Genomic DNA, 27,366 nt, shown 5'->3' on the forward strand with positions numbered 1-27,366 from the left:
TTGTTTCCCCATTGAAAGCATTATTATGTATGCAGTGTCAAGGTCAAAGCCATTAAAGCCCATTCAACAGAGATTTGCTTTGAACAGCCCTTGAAATCATTAGAACACAATAAAATATATAGAGAGAAAACTTCCCGGTTATTTAAGTGGATTAGTGAGTGTAATTCTGCGGCTGGACATAATGACTTTTCAATGCAATCTATAATTTACACCTTGTGTTGAAGCCAATACCCCCCCCCCCCCCCCCCCCCCCCCAAGAAACATGTTCACATCCCACGAGCACGTTCAGTCATTTCAGGGGCCAATCAAGAACGAGATGCGCCACACAGTCTCGGCGCCCTCATCTCAACTGTGGCCAGACAACTGTGGAGCTGCGCACAAGTCCAAATGCGACACTTAGAGGCTGTGGTGCGACTGACTGACTGACTGATTGCTTAGCAGAAACTTTTTATTTTGGATAAATGTTTCGACCGAACATGCCCGCAGGAGATCAATAAAACCGGGATCCGGCAATTAAATGGGAGAACAAAAATTGCGAGAACTTGATTGGTGTGCACGCTTCAGTTTGGCCAACTTTGTGCGCTAAACCCATCCGATCCGCGTCAGTCCGTGCGGGCGCAGCAGCAGGAGCAGCAGCAGCAGGAGGAGCAGCAGGAGGAGCAGAGGAGGAGCAGGCTGGCTGGATGTGGCAGGAGACGGGTCACTGAGCTGCAGCGAGCCGGGTGCGAGTTTCACAGTCAGTCCGCCAACTCTCCAATGTCACCGGACAGGATGATGATCATTGGACTCCTGCTCAATGTCTTCTCTCATGGTGAGTAACATCTTTCTCATTGTCAGGCAGATCGAGGCACATTGTCCATTGCGGCTGCTGGAGGAGATTCGCGTGGGGCTCGGGAGTATGTGTTCCGTTTAGGATGAGATCTTCTAGTGTGCAGAACTTGAACAAAAAATAAATAAATAAATAAATGAATAAAGAATAAAAAATTTTTTATATATATATATATATATATATATATATATATATATATATATATATATATATATATATATATATATTTCTCATGGGAAAATAAAAACGATAACAGCTTGTCAGGAAGCCTTCAACACAAGATCCACAAGAGGAAAATGGATTCCAGTTTACATTGCTGATGTCCAGTATTGACAATATATATAGGGGTAACTTTTTGTAAATCACCTGTATGTGAATAGCTCATGGAACATGACAGGACAGTTTACTCATCATTTCAAGATGAACAAAGGACAAAGTGGGAAATACTGTGTGTGACCCTCAAAGTCCCATTAAAGAGCTCCATAAAACCACTTTCTAATTGATAATATAGCAGCAGCCTTAGATTTCTTTCTTCTTCTTTTTTAAAAAAATCTTTTTTTTTTACATCTGGATGACATCATGCACTCAGGTCTGTTAATTCTGCCTTGGACCCGTTCCAGGAAAGAGCTATTCATCTCCCCAAATATTGATCGGAGTGTCTCAGATCATGGAAATATCACACATGAATTGTTAAACTAAATGACGTCCTCCTGTGCACGAAAGCATTTCAGCTCCCATATCATGTAAATCATTGACCTTTTTTTTTTTTTTTTTTTTTTTTACATAAGTAGTGCATTAGAGGTTGATTTAGGAAAAGCAAGAATGTAACTTTATGGCATCGGTTTGCAGTCTTTGTCTTTGCTGATGATCAAATCTCCAAAAAGATCTGACATGGCAGTAGATCAAACTGGATTCCTCTGAGTTATAATCATTAAAGTCAATGATGTGACGGCGGCTCGATAAGGAGTCTCCCAGCGGAGCGTTAAGCTTGTTGATCTGTGGTTATTGGTAATGTCATTTTGGATAACAGGTGTTCGTCAGTGCTCGAGCCGGAGCAGGAACTCTTTGTCATCCTTTGAATGTGGTTTTCTGATCCACATAAAAAATAATATTTACATGAAACACACCTCCTCCTCCCCCCACGTGCTCTATACTGCAGAAATAAATGCATACACCATAATTGTTAGAATCATTTCAGCTGCGGAGGAGGCGCAGGCTTTACTGCATCTAGGAGAATTTCAGATAATGCCAGGTGAAGCAGCCCATTAGAGATTAGTATCTTAAAATGATGGATGGGTCTTGTGAATGTCAAAGCTTCTCGGGCTCCCAGTATATCACCCGCTGTGTCGAGCCCACCTGGCAGGCACTTAGGTGGAATCACACCAAGAAAAGCAGTTATTTCCAAGCGCTGTTTAATAGACATCTGAGCTGCTGCAGATGCAAATCAGACAAGACTGTCATGATGTTGGATTCTTCCATTATAACTAATTGCGAAATAAATGATTGGATTTCCGATGTGTTAACTGACATCATTACAGGAAGGTGGAAACTATGCAGAGCTCCCTCGACTTCAGTCTGGTTACTGGACAAATCTGTTGCACAGCTGCTTTTTTGCAGCCTTACCACACTCTGTTCACTATCTGCCAACGGATGCTCCCTGTTTATGTCTATAGGTACTGTATGTAAAGGCCCTCTCGTTGTTATTTTTACCTTGCAATACATCTGACCTTGTGCAACACTGTGAACGAAACAATGGCAGCGGGAGCTTCAGAGGTAGACAACAGCCTTCCCGAAATGTCTGACACCACAGAGCTCAGGGCCAACGGGTGCCATCTCTAATGTGTCTCTATAGGATTGAAACAAACAATGAAGGGGAATTGCAGCCATCTAGAGAGGTTGTAGATTTTCTTATTCAAATACTTTGCAAAAAAACAACATCACAAAATACAGTGATTCGACCCAATCCTCAAATGACTTCCCAGTTACTCCCTATGAGTTATGTTGATTGTTTTAAGGGCTGCTTCTACAAAATGTAGTAAAGTGTCCTCTCTTCACTACGAGTATATCACGACTTTCTGCGACACTGTAGTGCCCTTTTTAGTTTCTGTCCCTCAAACATTCTTTAAAATTTTAGACCGCTGATTCTTTTATACTTGTTGAGTATGTTTTTATGTTGAATATGTGAGTATTTTAAACATTATTTAAAGCAGGGAGTTCTTGTCTCCAAAATCTGAAGATGATGTTTCCCCAAATTGTTCACAACTGAAAGATATTCAGTTTTCTGACACAGAGAGGAGTAAAGAAATCAGAAAATATTCACCTTTAAGAAGCTGAAATCAATCGAAGGAAGTTAAGAAAAGTTGATTTCATTCGCATCTTGTCAAATGCTGACGCTTTGGGGACGGTTGGTCTTTTCTTACAAATAACACCTTTAAAGCAGCATTATGTGGAAATTGCCATTTTGTGCCATTTGGCGCCCCCAACAGTTTTCTGGGTAAAACACCACTGTCGTAAATACAAATCCCAGGTCTGTGACAATTTGTCAGACGTGCTGTAGACACTAACAACAACAACACCCATGGCTTCATAAAGATGTTAAGTCACTGAAGGTACAGAGTGCAGAAACAAATGATGAGAGTGCGGAATTGCCGAGACAGAGACACCATTCACTCTATTACAGGACAATGTACCATCAACATGATTTTGACATAATGTTGCTTTAATTCAATAGATGACAACTAATCAATTGCTGCAGCTCCACATGTTTTGTTACATTCATCTGCTTGTTTTTCCACTTCAATAATGGCAAGACTTCTCACAAATAATGCATGAGTTCACTTTGAGCGTGTCCACACTGTGCCTCTGCAAGACAGATAAATGGGACGCCGGCTATTGTTGAATGACATTAAACCCGACATTGACCCTTTGTTGCGAGGCCTCTGTGGATTACGGCTAAAGTCCCAGTACAAACTGCAACTGATGATTGAGTGTTGCTATTTTCGTCCTTCATTTAGTGGACATGATTGAGCCATAACACGGCCGTCATACATTTATTAGAGCTCATTTTCAGGCTGTGTAAAGTCACACAGGTCCAAGGTGGACTGATTTTCGCATGCTCGAGCTGTCTCTATCCACTATTTGATATACAGACTGTGCAGGGATTTGGGTGCCCTCACCCCATGCACACCTCGGTTTATCCAACCCCTGGCTTCTTTATCTTTCCCACTGCGCCGTAGACTCTTCTTTTTTCCTCTCTTTCTGCTGAGGCATTGTCTTTACGTACTCTGTGCCTGTAATTCAGTTTCGTTTAGGACGGCAGCACACAAAGATTAAATTGGCAACCTGCCCATTGCACACTACTTTGATAAAAAAACTAAAAAAACATTAAATATAGTTTCTGAATATGCAATTACTTCACGTATTTGATCCAGCACTTTAAGTAAATCATTTTAATTAAAATGCTCACATCAAGGACAACTTTAATATTAAACTGGGGGTTTCTGAATTACATTTGATTTAAGCTATAGAACGTTTCTTGAGTGCCAATCATTTATGTATCCTATATGTTATACTTAATTTGTCTGTGTACTTGATTGTCACTTGTGCTCACTTGATGGCACCAACAAAAGCCAACATACCCGATGGAAACAGCTGATCTGTGTGGTGCTGTCTGGCCAAGAAATTATTTGGCACTTAGTAATTTGGGCCCACGCTGGGCAGCAGAAAGGCTGAAGCCTGAAATATTCACACAGCTTCACACAGCCTAACTGGCTGCTGCATCACCTGATGCAAGCATGTATTTGGACCTGGAATACCTGAAGGAGGGATGCTGCCTGCGTGATGTGGCTGCACAATCCAGCAGCACAGCTCATTAAACGAGACCTTATCCAGGTACTGGATGGACTGGGCGGCAGTTAATTCAGCATATGAAGTGATGATTCTTCCACACATGAGCAGAGCTGTCAGCTTGGGGGAGCTTGGATCCCAACACATGCTGTTGAATATCTGGATTATGGTGAACAGGCATAATTCTCATCTGTCTTTTATGGTAACACATTAGAATGCACACATAAAATAATTAACTAGCTGCTTATTAGTATGCATATCAGTAGCATATTGGCTATTATAAGTCATTATCATGTTCTGTTTTTTTAACGTTCTGTTTTGATGAAGAGGCCGAGACCAGGATATTGATGGAAGTGATTTCCTATTAGTCTGAAAAAAAAACCAGTTGAATAACAAAATATCTAATATCTATTATTCTAGCACACTACACAATACATTTCAAGCTGCTATAAGCATTATGTTCTTATTAAAGAGGTCATATTATACGTTTTCCCTTTTTTTATTGAGTTATGAAGCATTTTTGTGCATAAAGAGGTCTGCAAAGTGAAAAAGGCCAAAGTTCATGCCAAAGGGAGTTACTGTCTCCCAGCGAAAACACTGATCCTGCACTTCCTCAAAAGCGTGGTTGGGAGTCGAGCCTTTACTTCTGTAACTTATGTGCACCACTATATATATATATATATATATATATATATATATATATATATATATTTAAATAAATATATAAAAACATATATTTATATATATTGTAATGTTATAATATATATACACTCCGGTCACTCAGCAGACATACAGCCACTACTGCTGTAGCTGCGTTATTTTAGATCACACTACCTTGCTCGGCATGACCCACCCTACTCTGCCTCTGATTGGCTACATCCTGCCCATTAAGTAATGCGCATGTGCAACTCTCCCCAGAGACTGAACAGGGGCAATGGTAACAGGTTAAGATGAATTAGCTGAAGTGTTCCTGTCTCTACTGAATGCCGCAATAATGAGAACGTTAACACCTTGGGTTACCTGTTCCTCACAGGCCCCTCCTAGAACTGCACATGACTTCAGTGCTGGAGTCGTCCCTGTGGGTTGTGTGCATAAAAACTGATTACAGCACATGCAACTGTGCTGCACTTTTGAGCACCTCAGTCTCACAGAGACTCAGTTTTGTTAGCTTGCACAAATTGCGTAGAAAACAAAGGTGTCACTTGCCTGTGCACGCAAAGTGGTTTTGGGCAATTATGGGATAAAGGTGTGTGAAACTTATTCTTACATTCTCCCTGTTTTGGAAAAAAGCTATCAAGGTTATTTCCCTGAGCCGGAGTTGTACAATTCAATTAAATTGCAGCTTTTTGTGAAGCCAGGGGTATTGTTAAGGGGGATAAAAAAATCCTGTTGTTCTGTAAAGTGGAGTTTGTATGGAAGATGCTTTGTTATCATGCTGGCCATTGAATGAGACAGTACACTGTGTATTTCTCACTTTCTCACACTCGCAGTAGGAGAGATTTCTAATGTTTTGGCTAAAATTTGCAGGCGGGGAGTTGAGGATAACAAGGGGCAAAAGTTTTTTTGGTTTCTGCTCAAAATGTGGCTTTTTGGCTTTTGACTGCTGAAAATGTACTCAGGTCAATTGGAAATCCATGATGCCTAACACATCCCAAAAAAGACTGTCATCCACTTTGAAAAGTATATACAGAAGTAGAGACTCACTGGTAGTTCATGCAGTAAGGAGACGAGCTCAGTTTTATAACAGAACTTATCCCTTTTCCTTAAAAAGCACTGCTTTGCTCGACTGAGGTTGCCCAGGGCGGTGCTTCTAATTTTCTTCATACAAAAGAGAATATGTGCAAACTTTTATGTTTAAATGTTTAATGTAAGTAGAAAGTTTTAATGTTAGAAAGACGATGAGCTGATTGGCGGAAAGTGGGAAAATTCAGAGCTCAGCAGAAAAAGCTTGATAATGGGCCACACAAGCGTTAAAGCAGTGCCGATTAACCAGATGTGCTCTGGTGTGTCCTCTGGAAACACCTTCGTCCAGCACAGGAAATGACAAGAGTCCCGCTGCTCTTGGTCACTTCTCACTTCACTGATCAGTGGGTGCGATCCAGGCAGACTCCAGTCAGCTCATAGGGCCACTTAGCTCCACGGCTAACTGAGCTGCTTGCTAATGGCAGCGAGTTACCGCAACCAAAGAAAGCAACACTAAAGATGATAATGAGCACTGAGCAGCAGTGATACAAATAACACCTTTAAGAAGCTGCATTATGGCACATTATAGGACATGATGCACAGTCCTGACAAATATGATGCACAGTCCATAGTAGGAAAAAATAAAAAGATAAAATATGAGTCCAAATACACAAATCAGTAGAAACCAGGAGCATTTTGCACAAACAGTCAGAAACTGAAACGTCTCTACAAGCAGTACAGGGAACATTTTAAATACAACTTTACTGTGTGAAATAAAGGGTTATTAATTTTGGAATGAGCTGGGGTCAGCCACCGTTTTGTTTTTGTTTATTTTTAGGCTTGGACCTAATCTACTTGTCTCTAATGTTTATAAAGACCTCCTTTGCATGTGCCATCTGCTCCGTCCATTATTAATAAATATATTTATTTTGAATGTAGTAGCTTAAATCAAAATTAAAATAGGCGTTCTGGCAGGAAAAATCATTATTTTGACATACAAACATGTGCGCTATTTATCCCGTTTATTGTTCCCACGTTTTCCACGGTTGTTGCTTAAGGTCAGTTAGTGAGTTTAGTCAAACATTAACTATTCATTAACTTCACAGTATTCTGTGAATATCCATATATTTAGGGAACATTATATTATCATATATTTACACCAATCAGGATGAGAGTTTAACCAGTAAAGCTTAAATGTTCTGGTTATAGGATTAACATTTTAACCTAACATTTGTAGCATTTGTATCCCTTATTGCACAGTAAAGACAGACTGTTAGCAGGTGATGACAATTTATGAGGCTTCATATTTTAACAATAGCCGCCTGTAAAATGTAATGTTGACTCTTTCATCGTAAACGTTTGTGAAATGGCGAGGACCCAAGTGCAGACACACAGAGGCAGGAAGGTAAAAGAGGACAAAAAGCGAGCTTGAATGATAAGCTGATAGCCAAAGTCCAAAATCCAAAATGCAAACATCAAAACACAGGCAAAGGAAAGCGCAAAGAAAAACTGTTGAGAAATACAAAACGGAAGACAGACCAGAAGCCATGGAGAACAAAGCAGGGAACACAACAGAGGACACATGAGGACACATGAGGACACATGAGGACCGGGGACCAGGCACAGGAACACAGGAGACACAGACGAGCTGTCAAAGAGTGAGGGGAAAACACCAGCTTAAATACACAGGGACGAATAATGGAACAGGGATGTAACTGAAGAAGGGCAGGGATACATCTAAAATGTGCAGGGCAGGGGGCCACCAGGACTGAAAAACACTGGGATAAGGAATACACATTCCAAATACTTACTTCTCATGTAATTACCAACCAATTCTGTATTATTTTACTCTCCTCTTACCCAGTGCTTTACAGTAATTCCCTGTAATGACATACTTCGACTTGTCTAACTGATTTTAGTTTTGTTGTTTCTCATTTCTTTACCTTGCTATTAAATTAACGTGAAGTAAAAAGTTAATGAAAACGTTGCACAGGTGTTCGAAAAAACCCCGCGAAAGTGCCCCCTCGGTGCACCTATGGTTGATGAAACATGATGAAGCGCCCTGTCGAGTGCTCTTTCAATGCTCTTTTTGTCCCTCAAACATCCACCACTGGTTACCTTGAATTGACTTAAAATGTATTTGAACGATTCATTGATTATCAAGCTAGTTGATTGGCTAGTGGGTTCATTCGTCTAATCTTTTGTTTTTGCTGTTTTCACTCCTACAAAGCTACTGATTGACATGTTCCAAGTCCTGCCATGCTGTAGCAGGCCTTCAATGTGTGGAACATTAATCTGCATGCGAGTCCACTCAGGAATGGCTTCGGTCTGAGTGCAAGTAGTAGCAAGTCGTAGGAGTCACCATCATCCTCTTCCGGTCACACTTTCACTCCATCTCGTCACCTCTCTGCCGCTTCCCTCTTGAGCCCGTGACTTCCCCTCCGAGAAGTCCCTTCTGTCACGATCCCACAGCACATTTCACATCCGAGTCACACTGTCCCGCCACGCTCTTCTCTCAAGTCAGATTACTGCTCGACAATCTGGACGCTCTGCTGCTCATCCCGCACCTTTGAAAGGAACGGGAGAGAAATCCGCCAATCCGCTCTGCTCCCCCCCCCCCTCCCCCTCGGTGAACGTCTCTATGTGGTGTGGTGGTTTGTCGTTTATATCGTCAACCTTCATCGGCTTTGCCTCACAAATTCTATTAATCAGCTCAGTGAGAAATCAATAGGGTGTATTATGGCTCACATATCACAGTGATTCATCTTCGCTTTTCTCTCCTTTTCTCTTCAAACACACACTCACACCAACGATCCCCTCCACCTGGACTTTGACTTTAGTATAACGTGAGCGCAGTGCCTCTTTACCGCCATGACGTTAAAGATGTTCAAGTTATTAAAATAATTATGACCTGTCTCACGGAGCTCTTCTGTACTTTATATCGGGTTTTTCTTATCTGTGCGTGCAAAGAAAGGCTCTCGGAAAACTTAAATTGCTGATAGTCTCTTGTTATCAATGGTGAGCCTCAGGGAGCAAACACTGGGAAGGAATAATGAATAAACTGCCCGAACAGGAGAGTATACGAATTCTGTCTAAACTGCAGCTAAGCACAGTGGAATTCAATACTTTAGTACAATTATCAGGATATCATATACAGGTAACCATCACCTTTACATACCTCGGGGAGCTGTGGCTGTGTGCATGACTCACTGTTTGTTACCCAGAGTTTTTTCTTCCCGCCTCTCCCTGTGGATTCGCTGCAGTAGCCTTGGCAGGTTTCCTGCAGCGGCTACGAAGCGGAGCCTCTGTTTATGATATGTCTCATGCCAAAGTGAGACGTGGACCTCATGTGGCGCCCGAGATTGCAAAACATGCAGCAGCAGAATTGGATTGCAGCCGCGCTTTGTGCCGCCAGTCAGCAGGAGCTTAATCGAAGTGTGTGACCGATGAAACACAATGCTGTGTGTGTGTGTGTGTGTGTGTGAGCTTGTGTGATGTAAATGTTAATGCGCTGAAGCGTAAATACACGTGAGATTTAAATAAGCGCAAATATTTGTTAACATTAAGCATTAAGTTCTAACATGAACTGCGACTCCATTCGTTTCTAGCGGCCCAACATTTTTTTAAATGTCTGTCAGTCTGTTTCTTTTGTGCAGCTAAGAAGTGACAGGATACAGCAAATTAACGAGATAAAGTGTGTGTGGAGGGGGGGAAGTGGGAGCATATTGTCTACCAGAGCCATTTTTCTTTCTGTAGAATCACTGTGTATAAAATGTAATTTGTGGGGACAATTATGTGTCACATTTGAGAAAATTAATTTCCTGAAATGCTCCATCAGAATGCAATTTTATGAAGAGGCCTCTCTTCCTTTTTTCTTCTCCCTTCCCTCCAGCTGCCTCTGGCCTCCCTGCATTGTGTTTTTCCATGGGGCAAAAATCATTATTATAAAATGATTTGTAGTTTGTCACTTTCATTCATGGCTGCCAATCAAAACACTCTTAATGCCTACTGACTATGGCCCAACACGACTGCTGTTCCACAGTGCGTTTGTTTAAGAGGAAGTGTGGTCGCTGAGATGCAGCACGTTTGTACTCACCGACTTAATAGGATCAGTCCTTTCAAATACACATACAGCTGATGTAATCCTACAATATATACAAGCAGCATATTTCGTAGGTGTTCTGATGCATCTCTCAGATGAAAAGTGTTTTGCCTCAGACTGTTTGTTTCGGAAGCCTCGGGGAGGGAAACATCCTCGTGGTGGACATTAGATATGAGCCACTGTCTCACCCAGGATGAGTTTTCTGTCTGGAAGCAAAATTGGAAGCAAAAGTCTATTGGTTTGGTTTGATGGAGGGAAAAAAGAGGAACCGTACTGAATAAATTGGTTTTGTCTCTAGTGTTGCATGTGGAGACAGTGTCTGACAGTGGTGAAAAGCTTGTTCCAAGTGGAAGGGACCCTGCTGCAAAAGGTTTGGCCCCCAGCTGTCCGTGTGTCCTTTTACAATAACAACAGCAGTGCTTTTGTACAAGACCTCCATGACTACAGTACACGACTGTGAAAATACCAAATATGTCACATGCAAAATGTTCAAGCACCACACCAGTGATTTTATATCTTTTTGTTAAATTTGTCCTGCATATTTTTTTAACAAAGCTTCCAGTGATTTTGGAAAATATATTACAGAAGTTTAGAGAAATAAATGCATGTTTGCTACCTTAAAGATAGCTGTTAGTTTGCATTTATACCACAATGGGAAGGTTGCTGGTCCTTGACCAAGATACTGAACCCCAAATTGCTCCTGATGAGCAGGTTGACACCTTGCATGGAGGCCTCTGCCATCAGCCTGCGAATGTGTGTGTTGTAAAGCACTTTGAGCTATCAGTGGACCGGAAAAAGCACTATAGAAATGCAAGTCTGTCAACTATGGCAAGATAATTCTGCACACAGGGATCTTTTTCACTGTAATCTTTCAGCCATGTTATTATTGTCACATGGGAGAGTGCTATTTTGGAAAATGCCTCCTTGTTGATGGTTCAAGTAATTGCAGGAAGATCCAAGAGGCATCCAAGACTTAAGAGTTGGCTGAGTAACAGCATCCTTTTTGATCCAGGAAACTCATTAATTCTCTGTTCTCAACATCCCCGTCTGGTCAACTCTTGGGTTGTATTTTCAGCCTAACATTTGAATGCAACGCTGCTCGGCAGCTGACCCTCAAATCTTGGATGCCCAGGTTTTTCTGAGAGGCCAAAATCATCACATTATACAGCAGACTGCATAAAGAAAAAATGGGTAGAGGCAGCGCCGTAGCTTGATAACATTTCTCTAAATATTTGATAGCATGTGTTGAGCTGACTGATCCAGGAGCACCTTGGCCTGTGGTATGAGAGTTCCATCGATGTTGCAAACTTAAGTGTGTTTACAGGTCTTGTAGAGTACTATTGCACAGGCGAAAACAGTAGTATAAAGACTTTAGTGGCTCCAGAGGAAGCTGCATGAAATCTGATGAACTGTCTCCAGTGATTTCACTCGTTGGCTAAGTTGCAAGTCAGCTTGTCTGATCACATGCAGCTTCCTCTGGAGAGAAAGCTTTATACTACTTTTTTTCATATATGCAGTAGGACTCCCCAAAACCTGTAAATTTGCTTATTTTAAACTCCTTTTTCAATGTTAAGCTTCTCAGGTGTTTCAAGACTTTGAGTGTCCAACTGGTATTGTAGGGTGCCTTTAAGAAAATCCTCATTTGCTTTTTTTATTCGGGAGATCAGAAAGTTGAAGTCCTCACTTGCAGAACTCAAACTGGGTCCTGACTGGGATCCTTTTTACCTCTAAATGAAACAATTTTTGTTCACTGTTGTGTTGCTTCTTGTTTTATGGTGTTTAAATGTATTGTATTACAGTTTGTGTTTATATTGTTCTGTCTGTATTTTATTGTATATATTTATTGTGAATTTGTGTTTGCCTTTATGTAATTGTTGTTGCGTCTTATGTATTTTAAAAGCCCATCTGGGGATGCGCAATGCAAATTAACTTAGTCTATAAACACTGTGGTGTGTGGCTTCTGTTTGTCCTACATTATTGTCCATATACACATTAACATTAATTAAATAAATTAATTTCTGGCTCCAAAACGTGATGTGCCTGGCAGCTGGAGCATTTCTGAAAGGGCTGTAATGAAAGAATATGGCTCATAATTAAAAGGGCAAAGTTGCGCTGTAAGGCTGTGTACATAAAAAAAACATTTTGGATCAAAGTCAACTAGTCGTCCCCACGAGAAGATAAAGAATTAATTAGAATCATAGCATAACTCTATAGTGTTGTTAAATTATCCAAGAGACTCCTGTTTTTCTATGAGGAACACTGAGCTTTCGCCCACGTTGCTCCTCTATTACACTCGCGAGCTTTCCATTTAATCTGCCTGCTGTGGTGCAGTGGAGGGTCTGTGGAGTACACTCACTCTGCTCTCTTGTTTTAATTACAGCCTATTTAGCTTAAAGAAAAATACCGGACCATAAACCCGGCTGCACACATTGGTTGTAATGTTGACAGTGTCTTTCCTCCAGGTAATGTGCCAGTGTCTGCGTCCTTGGACTGTCTGGTGGCGGAGCAGGGCTGCATTCAGGAGCAGTCCTGCATGGTGCTCTATCGCCTGCTGGAGTACTGTGCGGCCGAGGAGGCCGTGTCGCCCCTGGGTGCAGACGCCCGCTTGGAGTGCCTGGAGGCCCAGAATGCCTTGCAGCATTACCGCCCCCTTCAAGTTTGCAAGTGTCAGCGTGGCTCTCGCAGGGAGGAACACTGCCTCAGGGTCTACTGGACTGTGAGGTTTGCAGGTGGGTTTACTGGCATCTGTGTGTCTGGTATGTGTGTATGTGTGTGTGGTGGGGCGGGGAGGGGAGCTTTTTTGGATTCTCAGCTGCATAATCCATGTGACAAACCTCTCCACTGTTGTTTTAGCATATGATGAGTATGAAGTGTCTCCATATGAAGAACTGCAGGTGAATCTGGTGAGAAACATTGAGATGTCACGTATGGCCTCCATCATGGCAGGTACTGCTCCCATTCATTCTTAATATTCAAAGATTAGGCACCTAAATCGCTCTCCTTCACAATTTTTACGCTGCTTTCTTCCTGATGATCTCCAGCGTCCTCTCTTTCTGTGGACGGTCAAAACCAGTGTCTGAAGGCAGCTCAGGACTGTGGCCTGTATGAGAAATGTGGCTCCCTGCGGTCAGAATATGTCGTGGCCTGCACCAAGCGAGCAACAGTCACTGACAACAGCTGTAACCGCCAGAAATGCCACAAAGCCCTGCGGCGCTTCCTGGAGCGCGTGCCCGAGGAGTACAGCTTCGCTCTGCTCTTCTGTCCCTGCTCTGACACTCTGTGTGGGGAACGCCGGAGGAAAACCATCGTGCCGTCGTGTTCCTATGAGGAGAACGGGAGAGGGGAGGAGAGGGTCGGGAAGCCCAACTGCCTCAGCCTGCAGAACTACTGCTCCAGAGACGAGCTGTGTAGGTAAGACGGCTGTTTGGGTGTAATGGAACAGTCCATTAATGAGGGTTTCAGCAGAGAGTAACACAGAAATGAAGAAATATGGATTTCACGATTCCTACTACACAGCACCAAGGCTCAAGGTATTAGAAAATGTATTCAGATACTATAAACTAAACAACACAGAATGACTTGGCAAGTACATCCCTCTTGAACGCAAAACTACAAACCACCAGCTGTTCCTAATCAGGTTGCTATTAGAATAGGTTTACATGCCGTAATGCTCAAAAAACACATTGGTTTTCTCATACTGACCAGTGTCCGTTTAGCTCTTCAGGGCCCCTCCTCCTGAATACCCTGTCTGCTCTGATTGGTCAGCTCACACACGCCTGAGCCAACACCACTAACAACAACAACAACAACAACAGAGAAGCTGTGCTAAATGAATGTGCCCACACTAGCCACAAGGCATAAGCAATGCAAACATGTGACATGGTGACGTGGTGTGATGTCACAAAGTCACAGAATTCAAGGAGGGGCTACTGGCGAGGCGTTTCATGAGCAGTGTTTCAGTTGTGTGGGAGAGAGGAGCTTCTGTTGGTCTTTGGCCTTTTTAACTTTCAAGGTCTTTTACATGCAAAAGAGCACATATAACAAACGGAAGAAGAGGAAATAACCAGAAATGCGTGAAAGTTCTCCTTTAAAATAGTTAGTTTATCCAACAAATAATCTGAAATCCAAAGATATTCAGTTGACAGTTGTATACAAGGAAAAGCAGCAAATTCTCACATTTAAGAAGCTGGAGCAATCAAATGTTTTGCATAGTTGCTTGAAAAATGATTATTCATTTGTTGTAGATTAGTTTTATGTCAGCGGTTGAAGTGATTAATCACCTAATATTTCAGTTCTGATCTTGTGCTTTAATAGAACGAGTATTCGTGTTAGCGCGCTGCCAATTTGATACACATTCCTGATGACTATGAATATAAATCAGCATTAGCTACAAACTGTGTTTTGTGTCCTGGTTTCACCCTTCTTCCGCCGTTCAATATGTGGCAGTGGTAACACGCGGGGCAGAAGACTGTGAGGTGATGTTACAATTTAAGCATGCAGGCGTCAAAATGTGCGAGAGTCACTTTTGCCAGATGGGTTGACACCTTTTATGAGCAAGGAAATACATTCAACAGGTCTGGTCCTGTTACAGGCTATTACTCGGATAGAGTCAACATCTACTTGGTTCCAAAAATAAGGAATCAGACTTCATGGCCTCACCCCTGCTCATCAGAGTGATTGTAGCTGCTTTTGTGAGGCTAATTTTAGTCTGTACTCTCTCTTTGCATATTTTTCACAAATGTAGAGGACTTGCTTACATTAATTACAGTCCGCCCAGTGTGTTTTAATGGTACAGAGGTTATTAACGATAAGAGAGGAAAAAAAAACACTTAAGAGTTATTTAAAACTGAGAAGGTCATGCGAAATCCATCCTCTGTAGTATTAATAACAGATTTAAGACAAGAGCACAGAGGAGTGTTAACTACAGGTGACAGGAGCTTCTCCCGCTTCACACGCGGCCGCCAAGTGTTTCCTCTTAAACGGTGGGAAAAGCACAGAAAACACCCGTCACATTCTCGTGCTGCCGTCAGTTATAGCTCGAGCCTTACAGTATTATAGATCTGCTTTCAATTATTCATGATGGGATTTGGCTACAAGTGACAGGACTGTGTGCGCATGTTTAATGAAAATAATTGTGAACTTCAGGCTTTTAAAAATCTACAGCTTGTAAGAGCTTATCTGTCACCTTCAGCGAGAACGAGAAATTAATCCTCTCCCTCGATACTGATTATTGTTACCAATTATTTGACTTTTCAGTGTTTTTCATGCCGCGGAAGATTTTTGATTAGGTTTCCAATGAGCTGTGAGAGTCAGTCGGTGTGCAACTGAAAATCCTTGTGTTGTACCAGAACAACACATGATTTTTAATGCGACATATGGTTTAAGATTGAGTCCGCAGCTGCAGTATCCTCTTGTTGGGCTTTGATCGCTTACACAATATTGTAGTTTCTGCTGTTCTTTGTTTGAGCTCGAGCCCAAATCCTCTTATGTAATTGTAAAAAAAATGCTAGAAAATGCACACTCTGTTTCTCTGTGCTGACACATGAACAAGATTTCTGTATTTGTGTGTGTGTGCGCTTCAGATCCAGGCTCGCTGATTTCCAACACAACTGCCAGCCCTCCCCTCTGTCCGCCTCCGGCTGTATACGAGAGAGCAGAGCCATGTGCCTGAAGGCCTACGCTGGACTCATAGGTGAGATGGGAGAACAGAAATTAAAGAGGTAGAGGAAGCTGGAAGGAGGAGCAATGCAGGATCCAAAACACTTTGAGTGTAAATGCTAATGTCGACATGTGTTTCTTATCCTGTCCACACAGCCCACAGCAGCACCCCTTGTAGATAAACACAAAAAAAAGGTTTTATGGATACACTTTACCTCCTACATGATGAATCTTGTTAAGAAGAAAACCTTTTATATTGCCTTTTATATATATATTTACTCTAAAGGTTTGTAGATGAATCCACAAAACGGTTTAAAACCCGCCAGCTCCGCTATCAGCACTCAAGTGTCCTCAACGGTATAACGCGTAAAACAGACAGTTGATTGTCAAGTCTCATTCCAGGTCATCAGATACCTGGAATAATCAAAGTAGAAACACGTATGAGTAAATAGTAACATGTAAATAGTAACAAAAATGATTTACCCACAAAATGAACTTTGCTGAGCTCTAACAGACAGAAGGCTGCTTGGAGAGCGACGGGGACAACTTTTTTTGTGGGTTAATGTGAAAATTAGCATCGCCCTGGTTCCCTTTGATACAGGCTAAAGGATTTTTCAATTGGATTTTGGATTATTGCAGAAAATCAGCAGCGTGTTGATCTTCACAGACAAGCACCACTGGTACGATTTGTGAAAATGCAAGTGCTAGAAGTGGAAAGCTAACGTTTAGATATAAATGAGCTACATCGCGATCGTATGACTTCAATATCAAAACCACTGAGCCTCTCACTACCATATACTGAACACACGTGACTATGACCGATCAATCCACAGGTTGTAAAGTTAGTGTTGAAACAGTTTGCAGCTAGGCTCCGCCAAGAAAGATGAGCTGGTGAGTCTCCGTGTTCAGGTTTGTTCCGTAGGCCCATTTGTTATCAGCCACCTTTTTAAAATGTATTTTTCGGCAGATTTTATATCGTGGAACAAAACGTGAAAATCTCTTCAGCTTGTTTTAACCACACACCTTATTTCAAGAATTTAACTGAAGAACTACTCAAAAAGCCCAGTCACTTTAAGACGAGGGAACTGGAAGTGTGAAACTGCTAACTGATTCCTGGGTTTAAGAACTCATTCCTGGGGCACTCTATTAACTCGTTATTGGAAATCGTCAGACGGTGTTCGGCGGCGAAATCTGGCCCACATCGTTTCCATTTTGTCGCACTAAAAGAACTCTACGGGCGTTCATGAAAAGCCGGCCGCCTAAAAGCTGCTGCTCTGGGGATTCAGTCAACATCAGTTGATTTAAAAATTACATTTCCAGCAGCTCTACAGAGTGATCCAGGTGTTATTATTTCCTTTTGTCTCCCATGCTGTGTTTTTCAAAAAGTAATTTTGTGTACCTGCAATTATCAACATCGAGAGCTCGAACGTTGGTGACACTGGATCTCCGGGGGGCTAATAACGTTCGGGCAGACAGCATTTTACTTTCTATAGAGGAGTGTGCTGCAAATGAAAACCCTCTGTCTGAGGGAAATGTTGCTATAAAAGCTTGTAAAGTTGCACCTCTGATGTGACTTCTGTCTTCCTCTGTAATTAGGGACCATCATGACTCCCAACTACGTGAGCAACAGCAGCACAGAGGTGTCCCAGTGGTGCGTGTGTGACGGCAGTGGGAACGAATGGCAGGGCTGTCAGCGCATCCTGCACATGTTCAGCAGCAACACATGTCTGCGTGAGTCAAACGTCATGAGATCACAAGGGCGCAGCACAAAACGCCTTCCGTGGCTGCATGAACACACTTGAGCTGTAACATAACAATGAGTTTCCTGCATGAAATATCAGCATCTTTTCAGGATAGAACGTAAAGTTCTGACCTGTCTGGATTGTCAAGCTACAGCAAAGTTTATGGTACTTTTAGTGTCGTGTGTGTCTGCAGTGATATGAAACTTCACTTTACCATATAAATAAATGATGGAGTCAGATATTGGCAATGTCAACCCGCAGGTGTGACCTAGTGTTTGTATATAGAGATGGACGACACGACAGCTCCCTAAAAGTGAAGCCAAAAACAGTTGGTCCCTGGAGGCTGGCTGCTGTTTATCTAACAATCTCGCACCCCCCTCTGTTAGCAGATGGGAAATGGGCCAAACCAAAAACGCAAAGTGCACGCCAAATGATTATTTTTCCTCCCAAAGTCATATTCAGAAGTTCTCTTCACACTGATGCAAGTGTTCATTTTTTTCTGCTCAGTTTGGTTTGGATTAGTTATTTGATGCTATATAAAGAGCGTGTGATGTCTTGATTGACAGCCACGGCTCCACTGCACGATTCAGTAGTGGCCAGACTCCGGCTCCGAGTGACGTCAGCGCAAGTTCGCAGTGCCAGGATCCCGGATAGCGCTTTTCTTTTTTTTTACAAGGGGAAGAAGGGGAGACACATCATCCATCTTTGTATACAGTCAGGGGTGTGACCAAATGACAGATCTGATCAATATTACTCCATAGGTAATTGGATAATTGCACATGAAGAAGTGTCTTCAACCGTGGTAATAAAATGACATATAGAAAAAAAAAAACATTATCGACAGTCAGCATTAAGCAACTTCAACAAATTGCCCACAGGCTTTGTACAGGCAACTGGGAGAGATGGAGGAGGTCTCATTTTTCACGTCACATTACAATCTGCTCACATTTGGCCAATAAAAAAGTGATTAACACTCATAAACTACTACAAATTGTTACATTGTGCTCCTCTAAGTGTGCTTTCTCAAATGGATTTAGCTCATGTCAGTAATACTCTATGACTATGTTTATGTTGATGTATTGAACCTTTTCCTATATGTACATCGACATTCACACTTCAGGTTTATGTCTTTGGTGTGTGTCAGTTATAAAGGCTAATATCGTTAGGCTTTTTTGGTATTGAAACAAGTTCCAAAGAATTTTAAATAGATGCAGTCTGTTATTTGATGTGACAAATGTCTCAAAACTTCAGACACTGTGAATTCTGACTTTTATGGAGTCGTTTGCAGCAGCTGTCCATGCTCAAATAGGAAGATAATGTCACAGGAAATGCTTCCTAATAGCTGTCAAACCTGAGTGTAATCTAAATTGATCTTCTAGCTGAGCATTTTATAAAGTGCATTAATACAGAATTTAGATGAGGTGGGTCGTAATTGGTGGTTGAGAGGGGCAAACCATTGAACCGCAATGTTTTCATATAAATGAATAAATAAATAAATGGCGAGAGACATTCACATTCTCCCCTGTGTCTGGTTGGCTGCCAAATGTAAATGTGATTTCCAAGTTCTGTGCAGTCGATGAGAGCTCTCTCCAAAGCTGATAAACATAAAGCGGCCTCTTGTTGAAGTGTTGCCAAAACCAGCAAAGGTCAAAAAACCCACAAAAATATCCCTCATGAAGTGTTTTAACTCGAGGCCAGTCAGGTTGTTTTAAATTAAATAATCATGCAAGTGTCGACCAACTGATCACCCCGCAGATGTTGATTTTAAACAGCACTCTATGTTCACATTTCCTACACGTCATTATTTCTCTTAGTCATCCAAAAAATAGTCTTAAATGGTAATAGGGGGAAAAATGAATTGTGACTTCAGAGTAATGCAAATTGAAGACAGAAGAACAAAGGGAGCATAGAAATCGCTCGAGGTAACTCAATTAATATTTATTTTCCACATCCCTCCATTTAGCCAGAGTTAGATAAGCTGCAACTACAAGTACGACTGGCCATTTTTTGAAGTGAAGTTTCACCAGAATCTTTTGAACCAGATACAGTGTACAGGTTTAAGGTTAAAACATGACTCTGCAACAAGACTCCACAACAATGCAAGTGGCTCCGTGAGGCAGCGGCGGTGCTTCGAGCCGCATGGTAACATGTTCATTACAAGCCTTTAGGAACAGTGCTGAGCTCTGAAGTGATCTTAGTGTGGTGGCTGCACCGGTTATCTCTACTTCCAATATCATGATCACTAGCCCAAAAAAGCAATTTTCCCATAGCCTCAGCAGTCATGGGACGAAGACAGGCTATAAAACAGTGATTGGATTTTTCAGAGCGTCACAAAATGATTCTTTTAATTATTAGAATGAGACGATTTGGAGAGTCTAGAAGAGCCATATGATAACAGGAATCAACCTGCTTGACTGGAGAATGACTATAGTTAGTTATCTGAGTGCTTTTTCATCCCTAACTTGTTTTTTTTCTTTTTGTTTACTGTGTTTTTAACGCTTTTGATCATTTGGATAATCATGTCGGTGTTTTTAACTTGCGAGGTCAGCTCACACATAATAGTAGAACCCGTGTCTCTGATTTGTGATTTCAATCAGTTTTCCAGCAATGAGGTCGGAGCTTTAGTGCTCGCTTTCACAAGACACTTTCCATTCTGGAAGCACTTCCAAGAACGGAGTGTAACAACGAGCCACAGCGACCAAATGTTATTGTGTGGTTATCTGTCCATCTATGAAATCAGAATGTTCAAAACACTGTACACACACACACACACAAAAAGTATTCTAAGAAAGTTTTGGATGAAAAAGCACTGAGATATAAACTTTAACTTTCGAGTTGGCACCCGAAGCAAAAGGAGGCGGCGACCCGAAATACTCGCAGGGGCTTTTTGTCTTAGTGTTCACCCGGTGAGCAACTTTTGAGGAAATTAATGAGACGCAGATAATAAGATAATAACACGTATTACATCTTCATGATGACAAGGATGACATGCTAATGTTTAGCAGGTATAAAGTTTACCATGGTGATCTTAGTTTAGCATGTTAGCACGCTAATATTTACGTATGAGCAATAAACAAAAAGAACTACAATGGCTGATGAAAATGTGATTAGTTTTACAGCGATCACATATAAAAGCAGTGTTATTGGACATTATTTGACCCATTAATGGCACGAGATGAAAAGTCACCAAATCACCAGTAGTTATTACATTTCATCCACACAGGGACATGGATGTGTGAACCAAATTGATTGGCAATCCATCCAATAGTCCAATAGGGGATATATCAGTCTGTACCAAAGTGTCAATATTGCCACTTGTGGCTTAGAAATGTTCGATATTTAACAGGGACGATGCAGTTTAACACAGTTCCAGTACAAAGAATGTAAAGTTTAGAAAGTTCAAAACTATTGCTTATTTGCAAATACTAGTAATTTTCTCACCAACATATTTAGATGTGTTTTGCCCAGTCATTCACAGTATTTACAGAGTTGGTTGTTTATAAAAGCTCATAAAAGTCAGTATTTTGGCCATGCTTCAAGGATGAATAACGATGTAAACCTAATGAAGACGGCCCCTGCTGGTTCTGTTTCAGGCAATGCCATCAGCTCCATGGGAATCTCTGCGCCTCCTCCTGTGGAAAACACACCCGTGCCAGCTTCTCAGCCCTCCCCACGTATCTACCAGGAGAGGGTCCACGTCAACGTTAACACTCTTCCCGAATTCAACAGTGTAAGCGTGCTCTGCTTTTTCACTGTCTCACCATATGCTAATGTTGGACTCTTGCTACAAGCTGAATCGAGGAAGTGGTTGACTGTGTATCAGATCGTAACACCTCTGTATCACCAGGGACTGTAGCAGCTCCGTCCTCTACCCCTACCTCTCATCCGGCGGAGGATTAGCCGTAGGTGTTTGCAGCATTAGACTAAACCCTTACTGTTAATATTCATGTATGCACACCCATCCGCCCCATATTCCACATTTTCTGAACATTTTAATCCTCATTCCACATATCCTATCCTCCTTTCCCACAATCCTTCACAGCGGGGAAACCTGCCACTGGTGGGGCTGCATATTGGCCCACCAGATATACAGTTTATTTAAAGATTGATTTGAGTTGCACTGAAGTTGAGACGATGCATTCTTATTCCATTAACAAAGTGAAAGTCTCCTTTTAGAAAACAAGTCATTAACTTTAAAGATTTGTAAGACATGGCCACAGTTTGAAGCTTCAAAACTGTAGCAGGCAGCACAACCACTGCCTGCTGCTCAGCATACTCTTTGCTGTGCTTTGGCTGTAGCCACTAGCTGCCATTAGCAAGTAGTTCAGTTGCTGTAGCTGTGGAGCTAAGTGGCCCCATCAGCTGACGGGAGCCCTTCCCGCACCGCAACCTCGGGTCATAGGTGTAGTCAGAGGGGATTATTGTGGCTCTGTCCAGGACTATGACTCCAGGACAAGAAGTCACAGTAGGTGTGGCGGGGGCGAGAGAGACATGAAATGCTAGAGAGAGTCGACCAGTGTGTGCTTGGCCACCCTTCGTCAGACCATCCATTACCACTGCCCGAACTTCCTCTGCTATGTGCTGACAACACCCACCTGAATCTCAGCACCAACCCCAGCCTGCAGAGTTTTGGGAACAGAGCTTTTAGTGTAGCAGCCTCCACCTGTTGGAACTCTCTTCCAGCAGAGAGCCTCGACGCTGCTTCAGTTGTGACCTTCAAAAGCTCCTTCAAACCCTTACTCACAAGTTCTTACTTAATGGTTCCTTCCTGGCAATCATTGCCGCAATTATTTTCTATTCTTTGTGCTATGTATTTATTTTGCCTTCCTGTATTGTGTCCTTTGGTCCATTGAAAGGCACTATGTGGATGCAATTATTATTATTTCTTACTTGTTCTTTTTTACTTTTTACAAAATGGTACATTGGAAACATTTCATTGGGGAGTGATTGATGAAAATTATTTGTCTTTGTACTTTTTGGGGTCAGTGTTTCCACTTAATTTTTTTGTATTTTTTTTCTGCGGCCAGATATTCTGAAAAGTTGGTGGAAGGATACCAATTAAAAAATTACCATTCATGGTGGGTTATAGTCATATTATGGGTATAATGTCATATTTTGGGTAAAATTACATATTTCAAATCAATCAAGCAATCAAACTTTTTGACACCTTTCATGCAAGTTAGTGCAGTTCAAAGATATTAACAGATGACAAGCCATTATACAAGACAGGACATGTGTAGGCACTCAGTATTCATGGGTGAGTCCACGTCCATTCTTGAACTCGGCCCTCATTTTGATCTGGAGTGCACACTTGTGATGTTTCGTGACTGTATCACCCACCCGCCAGCACAACAGCACGGCTGTGATGATAACACGTTGACAAGGTCTGTCTGTGGACTGACCAACGGACATAAAACACCTGGCAAAGTAGTCAACACTGCTTCCATGTTACAATGGGTGTCTCAAGGACACACACACACACACGATGAAAACGTTGGCAGCTGACGACGCTGCCATGGCTGGTAAGAATGAAATAAAAAAATAATGATGAAAATGAAAAACAATACATCAAAATATTTCAGTTGGATGTTTGTTGGGAAATCTTTAGTTTGAGTCTCACAATCCAGATCTGCACATTTGAAAAAGTTTGTATTTTTCGTGTCACAATTCGTCACTCAAATAAACAGAGGTGAAGTCTGTGTACAGCTGCAGACAGCAGATGGTGGAGAGCAGTCAGGGTGTTTACCTGTTTACAGTATAGTCTCCCCCCACAGCTGCCAGTGTGACTTCATGCTGAGTCTGTTTTAAAGTGCTTGTGTGTGTGGAGGGACACAAATCAGATGGCAAAGGCCACTTCTGTTCGATTGCACACTGGAAGTGTCTTTACACTGTGTGTTTTATTTGTATACCTGTTGGCAGCGAACCTCATCCCACACTCGTCCTGTCTTATCTCAGGGGGACAGATTGGTTGCGAGCCAAGTAATGTTGATCTAGATCTGGGACTTCTGCCAGTACTGTTATTGTTATGGTTATTATGTGGTTCTTGTTTTCGTAGCCACAATGATACATGATTGCTTTTTATACATACCTCCAAGTCAGGATAATTTAGGAAAAAAAATGGAAGTAAGGCATCATCAGACTGCCCTTGCACTGATAATAGCGTTTTATTAGCATTATAAAGACTCAGGGTGCATCCCCTCTTTTAGCCAGGATGAACAGTATTTATTTAAGAATCAAATGCTTCTATTTCAGACACAATGAAAGAAACACCTGAAAAAATACTTTGAAGAGCTGTTACAGCATGTCTTAATATAACAGTTTAGCCTCCTGGTTGTTTCACGCCGCAGCCTATATCTTCATGCACTTTCAAATTCTGTTGACTGTTTTGGACCTTTCTTTTTTTCCCCTGACGTTTTACACCCCGAACTTCCCTCCACGCTCCACCTCTTCTGTTAATTGGAAGAATCACTCTTTCTCTGCTTTTTTTTTTTTTTTTTTTTTGCAGATGGAGGACAGCGAGCAGGAGGAGGAGGAAGAGGAGGAGAGCGAGGAATTCAACGTCATCCCACCGTACTCCGAGAAGGACTCGAACATCGAATCTGGCGCGAGAGGGAGTAAACGGGGGGCAGCTAGCCAAGCGGTACCCGTGTTGCCATTGCTGCTGCTTCTGCCCGCGCTCATTGTGGACTGGGAGTGTTGGAGCTTCTGAAGCCTTCATCTCATTCTCCGCTCATATTTTACCCAAATCCATCACAGGGCTCAGAATGAACCACAGAGGACAATTGTGAGGAAGAACCACTCCGTTTCTCTTTCATTATTTTTCCTGACTTAATTTTACAATTCGGTTCTTGCTATCACTGCCTCCTCAAAGAGTCAAAGATATCAGACAGCGGTCCTGCAGTATCTGCCAGGTCTTTGCCCTTATAAAACCCAGCGAACAACGCAAGCAGATATATAAGTGCATGGGTGAATTTAGAAATGCTGCCTGGGCAAGTACTCGATCTAGAGCCTGCTCCACACTCAAAGTACATCCCCTCTTTTAACAAGAAGCACATCGCCCAAGGCCACATCCACTATACACACTCCCGAAAACCATAACCAGTCCACTCCACTGCAACCCGGGCCCGAGCACGGCTTTTGATTTCCATTTCATGACTCGTGTCACATCCGTTTTCTCCGTTGCCCCTTCGGCTCTCCCTCTCCCTCCTTCCTACTATGGTTGAGTAAGATAATCCACTTTACAACAAGCTAATAAGAAACTGCACCACACTTAAAGCGCTTAGTACCATCCCAAAAAAAAAAAAAAAAGAAAAAACACTTTTTAAAAGGGCCTCATTTAGGAGGTCGATAAGACATGAGGAGGGCTGTCGCGTTATATATGAGAGATCTCACGCCTTCTCAACCTTTGCTTCTTCTCACGTTGTGTGTCATAAAACAGAGAGCAACAGTCACTCTCTGCGCTGCTTCTTTTTGTTCACATGCCACTTAGTGTTATTGCCAGCAGGCTGAGCTACTGAGAATTCAACCACGGGCAAAAGTAATGAGATCAAATTCTATTGTAGAAAGAGACGAGTAAAGCAACACGACCAATTATGGCACAATTCAAATTACTCAGTGTGCGGCCAAAGTCTGGAGTAAGGCTCAGGGGAGGAAATAGCCAATTTACTGCTGTCATACCCTCTCACTTTTTTGTCCTCAGGAGGTGTGTTTTTAAGTGCTCCTTCCCCATCATGTGCTTTAGATGTTGTGAGAGCGAGATGCGGAGATAGGGACGGACACAGGAGGCTGTAAAGCCTGCCGGCTGCTCTCATCATTGAGCAGCACACTGAGCCATTCTCTCTGCCTGAAATAGCTTCTGCTGATGTTAATGATTTCCCTTTCTTATGGCTCATTTTCTTGTAAAATTACTCAGCTGCAGGGATGAAGGTTAAGATAAGTACGGTGAAGTTTTTGCAGAGGGAGAGTTTGCGAGAAACAACCCGTCCGAGCTCTGCAATGATACATTATGGTTATATATTCATTTTTATTTTGAAAAGAAATGGCATGTAGAAATTGCAGCAACACTATGGCGGGTGACTTCAATCAGCAGTGCACTGACTTGGCCGTCTTCAAACAGATCAGAACTGCACATTTCCAGAGCCATATGAAAAAGAAATCGTTCACTTGAGGAGGCAGTATAGCTGTGCCACTTTTCCACCTCCCCCCACTGCTGGACTTGTTTACGTGATGGTTTATTGACGTGGAGACTGAACTTCTGATAAGGACGCGCAGCATAAAGGCAGAAACACACTGGAAGCGCCTGAGCTGTGCTCCTTATGACAAAATATGACATGCTCCCAACTCCCAACTTTGATTTCTAGAAGTCAAAGTGGGACTTAAATGGATGTTGTAAGGTTAGTGCACCTGTTGCCCACCTCGGGGCAAAATGACATCATGCAGGTTTTTTTGACCACTTTCTTGTGAAGAGTTTAGCCACAGGGTAGCGAAAGAGGTGGGCGAGGAGAAGACCAATTAACAGAGCTCTGAAGTGTGACTGCGAGCTTAGAAGGTGGGGGAGAAATAAAAAAAAAAAACATGTTTGGACAGAATCTTTGAAATCCAAAGTCTGGCTGGACAACCAGCTGGCGTCCGCTTATATATGTGACCCGAAACCAGACGGTATAAGAGATGTGTCGAGAAAATAAACACGCGCGAGAGACATTACCCATCACGGTGTCACAGCGCTGAGGCGTCCAGTGTTTACGTGTCAACACCTGTGTCCAGCACGCTCCGGCCTTGATGAATGAATGTGAGTTTACATGTAATTTTCACATTTCAACAGGTTTGTTTATAATTGTTAACTATGTAAAGTAAACATTTTCATTAATACAGCTTGTACGTTTTTTTGATGAGTTCAGGGGTTACAAAGAAAAAAAAATATGGCTACACTTTATATTAAGGGTTTCGAGTCTTAAGTAAAACATGACTCAAGATGATTTAATGCAGGATGTGTCCTGAATTCCTGTTGTTGACATTAAAACATATGAAGTCACTATTACTTTATGTGATTAGATCACACTTATTAGATCATCAGGTAAGAGTAGTTAAAGGGTAACGCCACCCATTTTATACATTAAAGGGTTGGGGGGGGTTATATGTCTTGGGGAGTATATGCGTGAAGCCTTTTGTGGCTCCAGAGGAAGCTGCATGTGATCTGATAAATTCTGCAGTAAGTCATTCAGTCAGTAAGTAAATGATTTGCACCCTTATTATAAAGCGTAACCAAAATGGTTCATCCATATATCAAAATTCCTTAAGAAAATCTGTGAATATTCCCCAATTTAGTTTTTAGATTGTATCTTGATACACTATGTATGTACAGTTTGTTTCCACATGCTTCTTTTAAAAGACATATCAAACATGCCAAATAATTCTGACTGTAACGTGTAATAACTGTGATTTTGTGACATAGCAGGACAAGTGTGCGGCTTTGTTGAAGGGAGAATAAAAGTTGTATCGGAAATTTT

General features: G+C 41.9%; 1 protein-coding gene across 2 annotated transcripts; it reads left to right on the top strand.

Moving 5' to 3' along the window:
* The first annotated feature begins 307 nt into the window (after positions 1-307).
* Positions 308-27,366, top strand: LOC115594840 (GDNF family receptor alpha-4-like). 2 transcript variants are annotated; one of them, XM_030439099.1, is made up of 8 exons: positions 308-811; positions 12,923-13,189; positions 13,314-13,406; positions 13,502-13,871; positions 16,043-16,152; positions 17,715-17,849; positions 21,454-21,590; positions 24,366-27,366. In XM_030439099.1, exons 1-8 carry the CDS (start codon positions 757-759, stop codon positions 24,567-24,569), a joined length of 1,371 nt encoding a protein of 456 aa, XP_030294959.1. In that variant the 5' UTR covers positions 308-756; the 3' UTR covers positions 24,570-27,366. The 2 variants fall into 2 exon arrangements, with proteins under 2 accessions (XP_030294959.1, XP_030294960.1); XM_030439100.1 differs by having other exon boundaries at positions 13,347-13,406.

This window comes from Sparus aurata, chromosome 13, assembly GCF_900880675.1.
Source record: "Sparus aurata chromosome 13, fSpaAur1.1, whole genome shotgun sequence".
NCBI classification, from domain to species: domain Eukaryota; kingdom Metazoa; phylum Chordata; class Actinopteri; order Spariformes; family Sparidae; genus Sparus; species Sparus aurata.